Raw genomic sequence first — 12,500 nt, forward strand, 5'->3', positions numbered from 1 at the left:
GATGAAGATGAGGATGATGAGCATGAGGATGATGAAGAGGATGAAAACACATTGTTCTTTTTATTTTTATATAAATACGGGTTCAGGGTGCTTTGTTCACAGATGAAATGCTTTCTGCCGTTTCTCCCTTTGTTCTTGTGTACAAACGATACTCTGTGTTCTCATCACGTTATATTCTCAGAGTTGAACGTGAACATGCAGATCATCGGGAGCCTGTTTCTCCTCGTTGCTCATGTCAGGTGAGCTCCGTGAACTTTAAAGGCCAGCGTTCACTCCTGACCTGCCTGAAACGTGTGGGTGGGTAAACATGAGGAGCGCGGTGCTGTGGAGAGTCATCTGGTGGATGCTTAATGGACCTTGGATTGTTTCATTCTTCCACGTTGTACTTGTACACCGAACAAAAGAGCCTTTTCATTCACTCACAGCTTTATTGCGGCGGTTGATAATTAGATGTAATTTGCTTCCTTCATCTAATAACCCGTCTCCTCCTTTACAGCGAGTCTTTCTCGCTCCTTTTTGTGTCTTCCATCAATTGGACGCATCATTTGTCCTATCGTTCAGCAACACAAGCTGTTTTCAGTCTCATCACTTCTCCACCGGTCCATCTATGTTCGGACCCTCACCTGAGACCATGAGGTCTGGGTAGAGATGGAGAGGATGAGATCTGGTCTCAGTCTCAGAGAGAAGGAGAGGAGCTCAGAGTAGAGACGCTGCTCCTTCATGATGAAGAGCCCAGTTAAGGTGGTTCAACATCTGATCCGGATCCTCCTGGACCTCCCTTCGGAGGTTTTCCGGGCACGTCATCCAGCGTTAAACGGTGACGTCGCCGTATAAACGCAGCAGCAGCTTGTTTTGCCGTGTCTGTCCATGCAGGTAAGACTCTTCAGGTAAACAAACACATTTGTTTGCCGATGTTCATGGAAAGTTGATCATTTCCTCCTCCGTGTCTTTTCTCTCCAACTTCATCCAATCAGCACCAAGAGACGCCCCTTTCTCTGATGCAGGGCTCATCGTCTCTCCTCTCTTTTATCTCTCATCACTCGTTCCCTCGACACTCCTTTGATTTGTGGTCCTCTGATTGGCTCGGTAACGGCTCGCTGTGCAGACCTTCTTCTTCTGCTCTTTTATTCTCATGATTTCAGGTTTTATCTGTGATTGCTCTGCATTTTTCTGTAAATTTAACGCTTTCGTCTTTATCTTCTCATACTTTTAAATATTCTCTTGTATGTTTGGCTCCTCTACGGACCATGGATAGAGGTGGACATGGGCAGACAGCGTCGGCCTCGCTGAATGCTCATCTGCCGATGCTTTAAAGTGAAGCGCTCCGTCATCTCGTCTACTGACAGCAGCCATGTTGTTTGTCTGCTCCTGGACGGGGAGACGTCCTGATTACCGTTAATTCGACTCTCGTGTAGCTCAGCTGTTATATTGTCTCTCTTAGATTACACACTGCTCGCTCTGGAGGGATATGGGGCCATATGTTGATGCTCTTTTATGATCCCGTTATGATAAGTAGGCAGCCCTATCCATAGAACAGCAATAAAGCCATATATGGTGGGACGGTCCACTGTGTGTTGTCGTCATGAACTTGCCAGGCTTTCAGTGAAGTCACCCATGAATAACCACGTGTCGTTATTAAACTTAGTTGTTTGTACAATTGAACAATGATATGTTAATCAGGGGGCTTTAGATTGTTGTTCTCTCTTGCTGATTGCTGACTTTGGCTCGTCTCCATTTGGCTCCATTGGATCTGCATACAAATCCACCATCTGTCTTCTTGTCCCGGCTCTTTAGAAGTGCTGATCATGAGGAGTTTAATATAAAGTAGCTTCATTTGACCTCAACGATAAAGACGACGCAGGCAGTTTGAATCGGCCGTATTGATCAGAACACTGAATCCATTTTAAAGTGCCAGTTGTCCTCTTCCTGCACGGCGCCGTCTGTTTTACACACAACTAATCAGAAATGTTGATCAGTGCCGTTGAATGTTGCAAGCTGTTCTTTGCAGTTAGCCATTAGTGACGGTTACTTATCAGCATGTTTGCACCACAAGAGGGAATCTAACGCTGCCGAACAATCAACAGGATTCCTCTGTTTGTGTCTCCTTTCCTTGTTGCCTGGTAACAGCTTTACTGTCACATGTAGGGGAGGGTTCAGTGGCACTGACTCCACGTGTTGCATCCGAGTCCTTCTGGAAACAGACAGAATGCCGCTCCGACTTCACCGGTCAAAGTTGTCGCTCCTCATAATGAGAAGATGTGAATTTGCTTGGAGATCTTTGATTGGCTGTGAACTGGAGGTGATCATCGCCGACCTCCTGCTTCTCGCTTCCCTGAATGAACCAGATCGTCCGTCGCTTTCTAGCCTCTGTCTCTGCTTCCGATTCACGGATCTCTGCTCAGAGTGCTTCAGCACATGGGATGTTTGTTTGTTTGTGCGATTCATTTGCACATCTAGATATTGTTTCAAACTGTTTTTGTCTTCAGTAAATAAAGGCATCAACCAATCACATTGTGCAGAACGGACACGTTCAACACGTACACTGTTGTATTCGTCTGAACCACAGCTGTGTCAGAAGTGGACGTGATCCACTGGTTGGTGCACTTTGAAGCATCGATTTCAGCATTTCCCGTCTTCATCTGGAAACAGTGGTGTGATTTATGTAACAGGTTGATTAAAGTCACTTCAAGTGTTTACGTGTGTCTGTCTCTTTAATAGGGAAACGTTACAATATGCTTCAATGAGGTGACGCACAGAGAACACGTGTTTGCATCTCAAAGCATCAAAGAAGCACAAACAAGAGTTACGCAAAAGCAGAACCAAGAGCGAACGTATCATTTGACTCACTTATTATCACAGCTTTACACGCACGATATAAGACAAGTCTCTTGTTTTAACATTTACTCATTTCATTCATTTTTATTTTCTTTTGTGCAAATAAAATAAACCTTCACGCAGCATCTGTTTTTTGTCAGCGACGGTTCCTCAGAGAACTTCTCTCCTGTGTGTGAAGTGTGACCACGTGCAGGAAGTGAAGTGTGACCACGTGCAGGAAGTGAAGTGTGACCACGTGCAGGAAGTGAAGTGTGACCACGTGCAGGAAGTGAAGTGTGACCACGTGCAGGAAGTGAAGTGTGACCACGTGCAGGAAGTGAAGTGTGACCACGTGCAGGAAGTGAAGAATCAAAGCAGCAGGAACAAAGATTTCAGTTTTCAACTGCTTCTCATTCATTCTTCTGCTGGTCACAGTTGGATAGATTGGTGGGATTGGATGCATGGTAGGCAGCCATTATCAGAGTGAATTATGATTTTAGCATAATAAGTAGTCAGCTAACTCTATGCTTGGGTGATCAAATTGAATCGTGGTTATTTCCATTTCAATGACATGCCCAGTCGTCTCCACTGGATCCACAACGTCTCTCACCCTCAGTTCGTGGAGCTCAGGAGCCGATTTATGAAATGTTTTGGTAAATATGCAAAGTATGCATTACCTTATTAAATATGTGCTGATTTACATACATTTCTGGAACATAAATCTCAACATTAGAGGAAGTCAGGTTCATAATTCTTGTTTCATGTTGTTGACATATTAGAGTCAAAGGTTTTTACAAAGAGGATCATAGATATCTCTTTGTATCAATTCATAAAGTCTCAGAAAGTACTGTCAACAGACAAAGTATATTTCCTCCATGTTTGTATTAATACATGTATAAATGAGTGAATGCTGTGTTAACCTTCAGAACGTAGAGGGGAATGAACGTGTACAGTTTGGTGTATGTGTAAGAAATTTGGGCATAGAACTGTGTTCAATGATTCATATTTAAGAATTCATCATTAGTCATAATCATAAGTGTTTTGGAAATGCATAATTAAGATAAGCATAAAGTGTTTTAGGATTAGCAGCTAGAAGTAGAATTTGAGACATGAAGCTTTTGCCAAAGTTGCAGAAGTTTAACGTTTATACTGAATGTTTATCATAGAAGCATTAAACAATAACTGACGGTCATTGAATGTGTTGGTGAACTCAGGGACAGAAAGGCAGACAGACAGAATACACTGCTGGAGTTAGCCAATAGGAATCTCGATAAACGGAAGAGGAGGAGTTTCGAACGGATGTGGGTGGTTTCATTTAAGTCTTTTTCTCTCTGGCGTGATGCTCTCAGAGGACGGACGGGTTTTATACCTGAGGAGCTGAGTTGAGTTTTTTTGCAAACGGGGTTTTATTGATTGAATATTTCATGAAATAGTGTACTTCACTGTAAAGACTGTACTTGCATCAGTGGATTAAATTCCTTTTAATTGTAAACCAGTCTTGGTAGATTTATTGTTGCAGCGTGTCGACTGTACAAAGCAGCCGGACACGCGCTCTGGCCTCCTCGCTGTGGAACAGACTCAAACTTCCACATATGTAAGAGCTGCTGAAGTGGAGATTTCTGGATCAGTCTCCCTGTACACCAACAGCTGCACCTCCAGTCACCGGTCCGTCGAGCTCCTGAAGTTGGCGGATGACACCACCCTCATTGGACTCATCTCTGGTGGGGATGAGTCTGCCTACAGGTGGGAGACTGACCATCTGGTGACCTGGAGCTCAACGCTCTAAAGACAGTGGAGATGGTTGTGGATTTCAGGAAGAACGCAGCCCCACCAGCCCCCATCACCCTGTGACTCCCCCGTCGACGTGGTGGAGTCCTTCCTCTTCCTGGGCTCCATCATATCCCAGGACCTCAAGTGGGAGCTCAACATCAGCTCCATCACCAAGAAGGCTCAGCAGAGGATGTACTTCCTGAGGCAGCTGAAGAAATTCAACCTGCCAAAGACAATGATGGTGCATTTCTATAGAGCCATCATTGAGTCCATCCTCTGCTCCTCCATCACCGTCTGGTACGCTGCAGCCACAGCCAAGGACAAGAACAGACTGCAGCGCATCATCCGCTCTGCTGAGAGGTGATCGGCTGCAATCTGCCTATCTTCTTAACCTGAGATGCTGAGACCATCACAGGTTAAATCCCCGAGATGCTGAGACCATCACAGGTTAAATCCCCGAGATGCTGAGACCATCACAGGTTAAATCCCCGCGATGCTGAGACCATCACAGGTTAAATCCCTGAGGTGCATCGTGTCGAAGTCTCTGAGTGAACCGCTGAACCCGTCCTCTCTTTTCGTGAGTCTCGATTAAAAATAAAAAAGCTTCCTTTGCTTTTGAACCTCCCATATATGACACGTCAGAGTTGTGAGGAGCACACAGGTGTCTGTGGACATATTGACAGCCACCAACAGGTGCGTTCAGACACTTACCGGCTGTAACTTCAGCTCCACTGACACCTGATCGCCGAATTTGAGAGCTAAGAGCCTGGACTGACAACCAGTAGTTAGACGGGCCCGAAGCATGTTCTGCCTCAGCCTTTTTATGTTGCTAAAGAAAAGCAGCATTTGTTTCGATTTGAGTTCGGGGGAAACTGCTGCAGTGTGTGTTTTACGCATGTTTATGAGATTCAAGCACACTTTTCCAACACAGATATGCGAAACATGCCCGACACTGAAAAACACATCAAACGTTACTAAAGAAGAGAAAAACAACATCAAGATGTCATCACGAGTCCGTCACATTATGAAGTGGTGGTTTTGAACATACAGCACACTCGTCATCAGCAGTTGATGCATCGCCTGAGCTGCACACAGGAAGCTGTGAACGCCGTCGGCTTCTCCGGTGACGGTGAGCGAGCTCACTGAGCTCGCTCGGGTTTCTTTGGGCTCTCGCAGCACCAGATGCTGGAGCCGTGTCGAGCATCTCGTTGCCGTGAGAGAGGTCACAGTTAAACACAATCACTCCTCAGTACTTACTGGACATTAAAACATGAAAAGACACTTTCTGAAACTGCAATCAGTCCAAAGATCATCATCACTCGCTCCACGACAACCACATCCCCATCGTTTCCTTCTTTCTTTGTATTCTTATCTTCTCCTGCCTGTAGTCCAGAGTTTCACTGCTTGTTTGCTCTTCTTCATTGTATACTACATTATGTAAAGCATCTTTGAGAACTAAGAAAAGCGTTCTATACATGTGATGTGTTCTTGATTTGCTTTAATTGAAGGTAAGTGTCGGTAGCAGGAATAAGTCTTATAATGAGAGTTAACCCCAGAAAGTGGCTCATCGTCTGTGATCGAATGTCTCAAACATCCAACTCTTTACAGTCTCATTTGGTACTAATTACAGCACAGGCGAGGACAACACAGACTAAGACATGCTGATGCATCCTGCAGAGCCTTTTAGTTCCTCCATCCAAGCGTCCAGCGTGACTTCTATGCAGAAAGAAGTCCTCTATGATACTCGTGATGATTCATGATCGATGGTACCAAAGTACAGCAAGCCACACTTTTCTGGCTGAGTGCCATCAACTTGTTCACACTCGGCTGCATCCCATTCCAGTGTGCACGCGAGTGTCTGCAGAAAGCAACGATATAATCCTGAGGTCACCGTACTTGACCCTGTCCGTGAGGCAGAGTCAGAGTCAGAGGCACGACCCGGCAGGAGTCTGAGCATCCTTATCCAGAGGCAGCAGATAAGAAGTCTCCGTCTCTCTCTGTGGATCAATCGATGATGAGCATTCAGAGAAACAAGCGTGCTAATGTGGTCACCGCACCACAGTTTGGGTTTTTTGCTGTTCTGAACTCGTAGACATATTTCCAAGAGGCAGGTTTTGTTTGGTTGCCAAGTTCAGGATGAATATGAAGCGTACGGTGTGAAAGGAGCAACTGGTACAAGCATCCAACCGGTACGAGTCCGGTGCTTTCCTCTATCCATCCAACGCTCTGGTGTCAGAGTCCGGTGAGTCCGGTGTTTGCAGAACTCTCGGGATGACGTGAAGCTGATAAAAAAAACAGACTGGCAGCCTCCCACCTCACAGAGCCACTTCCTGTCTGTTGGCGCTGCCATTGGCTGCCGGAGTGACGGTGGCGGCGGTGGGCGTGGTCTTCTTGATGGAGGTGAGGCGGATGTGGGAGGTGCTGTGCATGTAGCTGGCGTGGCGCTCGGGGGAGGAACCTTGAACACATCGCAGCTGACTGAAGAAGAAGAAGAAGAAGAGTCAATGAGTGAGCCTTGAGAAGTTCAAATACCTTCACTGCAGACTTTACCCCATTGATTCACATTAATACGACTGAATCAGGATGTAGTAGCAACAGAAATGCAGCATGTGGAAATATTTGGAGGAACATGATCTGCTTCCATTCCAGGTTCCATAATTAATCACGTTTTATTCGTTTCCATTTCAGTAAACTTACATCTTGGACACGGGCTCTTTGTGTTCCAATACGTTGGCTCTGCAAAGGGTTAATGACAGTTAATCACTCTGTAATACGTCTTTCAGAGACGTCACGAGAGACAGAACCAGAGCGGGAAGAAAGAGTATTAAATAAAAACAGACTGTCCGTGATGAGATGCACGAGTGAGGGATGATTCAGGTTGTCTGTCCCATGAGTCACAGCCGGCTTCTTAGACAGGGACGCAAACAAGAGACACAAACAAGAGACACAAACAAGGGACGCAAACAAGAGACACAAACAAGAGACACAAACAAGAGACACAAACAAGAGACACAAACAAGAGACACAAACAAGAGACACAAACAAGGGACACAAACAAGGGACACAAACAAGAGACACAAACAAGGGACACAAACAAGGGACACAAACAAGAGACACAAACAAGAGACACAAACAAGGGACGCAAACAAGAGACACAAACAAGAGACACAAACAAGGGACACAAACAAGGGACACAAACAAGGGACACAAACAAGAGACACAAACAAGGGACACAAACAAGGGACACAAACAAGAGACACAAACAAGAGACACAAACAAGGGACACAAACAAGGGACACAAACAAGAGACACAAACAAGGGACGCAAACAAGAGACACAAACAAGAGACACAAACAAGAGACACAAACAAGAGACACAAACAAGAGACACAAACAAGAGACACAAACAAGAGACGCAAACAAGAGACGCAAACAAGAGACGCAAACAAGAGACACAAACAAGAGACACAAACAAGAGACACAAACAAGAGACACAAACAAGGGACGCAAACAAGAGACACAAACAAGAGACACAAACAAGGGACGCAAACAAGGGACACAAACAAGAGACACAAACAAGGGACACAAACAAGAGACACAAACAAGAGACACAAACAAGGGACGCAAACAAGAGACACAAACAAGAGACACAAACAAGAGACACAAACAAGAGACACAAACAAGAGACACAAACAAGGGACACAAACAAGAGACACAAACAAGAGACACAAACAAGGGACACAAACAAGAGACACAAACAAGAGACACAAACAAGGGACACAAACAAGGGACACAAACAAGAGACACAAAAAAGAGACACAAACAAGGGACACAAACAAGAGACACAAACAAGAGACACAAACAAGAGACACAAACAAGAGACACAAACAAGAGACACAAACAAGAGACACAAACAAGGGACACAAACAAGAGACACAAACAAGAGACACAAACAAGAGACACAAACAAGGGACGCAAACAAGAGACACAAACAAGAGACACAAACAAGGGACGCAAACAAGAGACACAAACAAGAGACACAAACAAGAGACACAAACAAGAGACACAAACAAGAGACACAAACAAGGGACGCAAACAAGAGACACAAACAAGAGACACAAACAAGGGACGCAAACAAGAGACACAAACAAGAGACGCAAACAAGGGACGCAAACAAGAGACGCAAACAAGAGACACAAACAAGAGACACAAACAAGGGACGCAAACAAGAGACACAAACAAGAGACGCAAACAAGGGACGCAAACAAGAGACGCAAACAAGAGACACAAACAAGAGACACAAACAAGGGACACAAACAAGAGACACAAACAAGGGACGCAAACAAGAGACACAAACAAGAGACGCAAACAAGGGACACAAACAAGAGACACAAACAAGAGACACAAACAAGGGACGCAAACAAGAGACACAAACAAGAGACACAAACAAGGGACGCAAACAAGAGACACAAACAAGAGACGCAAACAAGGGACGCAAACAAGAGACGCAAACAAGAGACACAAACAAGAGACACAAACAAGGGACACAAACAAGAGACACAAACAAGGGACGCAAACAAGAGACACAAACAAGAGACACAAACAAGGGACGCAAACAAGAGACACAAACAAGAGACGCAAACAAGGGACACAAACAAGAGACACAAACAAGAGACACAAACAAGGGACACAAACAAGAGACACAAACAAGGGACACAAACAAGGGACACAAACAAGAGACACAAACAAGGGACGCAAACAAGAGACACAAACAAGAGACACAAACAAGGGACGCAAACAAGAGACGCAAACAAGAGACACAAACAAGAGACACAAACAAGGGACACAAACAAGAGACACAAACAAGGGACGCAAACAAGAGACACAAACAAGAGACGCAAACAAGGGACACAAACAAGAGACACAAACAAGAGACACAAACAAGAGACACAAACAAGAGGCGCATGCGTCTGTTAAATCATAAAGTCATGTGATCACAACAAGATGGCTACATCTGCAAACACACTACCGCTGGCGTGAGTTGTCCCTTTAACCAGCGGAGGCATTAAAGACTGAAGTACGATCCAGAGACGAGAGGAGATCTGACCTGTTGAAGTGGCGGCGGAAGCTCTCGCTGAGCAGGTAGAGGGCGAAGGGGTTGACGCAGGACGAGGAGAAGCTGAGGACTCGGGCCAGCAAGGTGATGATGAGGTGAGCCAGAGACAGGTCCATCTGCTGGTAGTGGAAGGAGCGGTACATGTAGAGCACGTGGTTGGGGAACCAGCACAGGGCGAAGAGGCCCACGAACACCAACACGATCTTGGCCAGACGTTTCCTCGTCTCCATCTGGAGGAGCGGAGATAAAAAGAGAGACGAAGAGAAATAATCAGCTTGAATGGAAGATGGATTCAGGGCGGTACGCTCACTGCAACAGCTGTGTGTGCTTGATGCGACACCGTTCATGTTCATAACCTGCTGCAGATACAATCGGCTCAATACAACCTTCATCGCTCCATAATGTCCTCCCACCACAGCTGCTTCCTTTTTAATTCGAAGACGACGACGGCTACATCTACTGACAGCAGTTTACAAGCACCGCGTGTGTTTGAAGTGAAGACGCGTCTGCTTGACCCGCACTATGTGCTGTAGGAGTAAAACTGGACATCATGAAACATCACGACTTCTTTTCTCGTTTTAATTGGCTGCCAAAAACTCCCAGAACTCCATCTAAACAGTTCAGTAAAGGCAGCGAACACACAAACACACAAACACACACAAACACACACCGACACCAACAGCTTCACGAGAGAACGAGAAGAGAACTGTGCAGTCGGAGGACGATGGTCATCTGACTTCAGGTGAGTTCATCAACTGAACATGTGAGATGGAAACACGCGGTCTTGTATTTTATTGCCTCAACAACACATTAGCCGATTTTATTAGTTTAGTTTCCAGTCGGAAAATACGTTTTCCGGATTAGTGCAGAACTAAATGAATGCAAACCCAAATGGCCTCGTTAACGACGGTGAAACGTAGCGCAGTGCGTGTGTCAAACAGACGAGCTGGAAACAGGAAGCGACAGTTAGCAGATGAGTTCTCTTGTTGGAACGCGATCTTGTTGTAAGTCGGGTTCAGCAGCTGCTCTCCTGTTTTAGTGGTACGGAGCAAACAACCACGAGTTATTCTGGTGTCAGCACTTTATCAGAACGGAGCGGATATTGTATCAAAGAGTGACGTCGCAAATCAAAACTCTCAGATTCATTGGTTGAGAAAGGACGTTATGTCTTCGTGACATCACATTTCTCTTCAAAGATATCTGCGGTTGCATATCATCGGTGAATGCGTGCACGTTTTATAGAGATCCAGACACAACATGTCTGATACTGAACCTGCAGAACCACTTATGGAGGATGGCTCAACTAAAGAAATGCTAAACACCTTCCTCTCTGCAGCTACAACATCCATCGTGCTTGGTGTCAAGAGCTACAATCGCTGATACAACCAGCGAATACACATCCTGTAAACCAACAGCCGCTTGTTTTGGTGGGAAAATATCCATCATTATCCAAACCGCTCATCCTGTTGAGGGTCGCGGCCGCTGGGTCGATCCCAGCTGACATCGGGCGAAGGCAGAGTTCACCTGGACAGGTCGCCAGCTCATCGCAGGGCTCATGTAGAGACAAACAAACATTCACGCTCACATTCACACCTACGGGCAATTTATAGTCTCCAAATAACCTGAGCTGCATGTCTTTGGACTGTGGGAGGAAGACGGAGAACCCGGAGGAACCCACGCTGCAACGGGGAGAACGTGCAAACATGCAAACATGGGAAAATATAATTATGCTTAAAAAGGAGCGACGGTTTGACTCCCGGACGCTCGGAGCTTCCTGCTAATGTCTCGTGACGAGACGGACGGACACTGTGGACGAGACGGACGGACACTGTGGACGAGATGGACGAGGTGGACAAGATGGACGGACACTGTGGACGAGATGGACGGACACTGTGGACGAGACGGACGGACACTGTGGACGAGATGGACGAGACGGACGGACACTGTGGACGAGATGGACGAGGTGGACAAGATGGACGGACACTGTGGACGAGACGGACGGACACTGTGGACGAGACGGACGGACACTGTGGACGAGGTGGACGAGACGGACGGACACTGTGGACGAGATGGACGAGGTGGACGAGACGGACGGACACTGTGGACGAGGTGGACGAGACGGACGGACACTGTGGACGAGATGGACGAGACGGACGGACACTGTGGACGAGATGGACGAGGTGGACGAGACGGACGGACACTGTGGACGAGGTGGACGAGACGGACGGACACTGTGGACGAGATGGACGAGACGGACGGACACTGTGGACGAGATGGACGAGGTGGACGGACACTGTGGACGAGATGGACGAGACGGACGGACAGTGTGGACGAAATGGACGGACACTGTGGACGAGGTGGACGAGGTGGACGGAGGGAGGGAACAGAAGGCAATCGTGTGTGAACATCAGAGGCATTCCGTGTGGAGCAGCGTACAGCAGTCTGACCTCGTCAGGCGGATGCTCAGCGATCGCCAGAGACATTTGGAAAAGGTCAATTATGTCACTCGTGCCCGCTTCGCACAGGTCGGCCATCTCTGCACGACGGATTCAACTCAACACGGACGAATGTCAGCCGTGTTCCTCAGACTGCGTCTCTGTACCCGTCAGACCTCCTGACCTTCTTAAAACTGGATCAAATGTTCTTCTCTTTGCTATTTCATGTCTACTGAATGCGTTTGTGTTTGTGTTGTACAGGCGGAGCCCAGAGGACGAGAGAGACGTCCTGAGGCCACGTGGAGGCCTCGCTGGAGGACCTTCTCTCTCAGGAGCTGCTCTGGTGTTCCAGCGAGTGTCTGAACT

At 46.6% G+C, this 12,500-nt stretch overlaps 1 protein-coding gene across 1 annotated transcript in view; it reads right to left on the reverse strand.

Moving 5' to 3' along the window:
- Positions 1 to 6,899: 6,899 nt before the first annotated feature.
- Positions 6,900 to 12,500, reverse strand: part of nmbr (neuromedin B receptor) — a gene marked incomplete at both ends in the record, with an annotated part of 22,463 nt that continues 16,862 nt past the window's right edge. The window contains 2 exon segments of the mRNA XM_079290604.1: positions 6,900 to 7,062; positions 9,691 to 9,929. Of these exon segments, the coding sequence (XP_079146730.1) occupies positions 6,900 to 7,062; positions 9,691 to 9,929 (402 nt within the window).

The sequence above is a fragment of the Melanostigma gelatinosum genome, assembly GCF_949748355.1.
Source record: "Melanostigma gelatinosum genome assembly, chromosome: 19".
NCBI lineage: Eukaryota > Metazoa > Chordata > Actinopteri > Perciformes > Zoarcidae > Melanostigma > Melanostigma gelatinosum.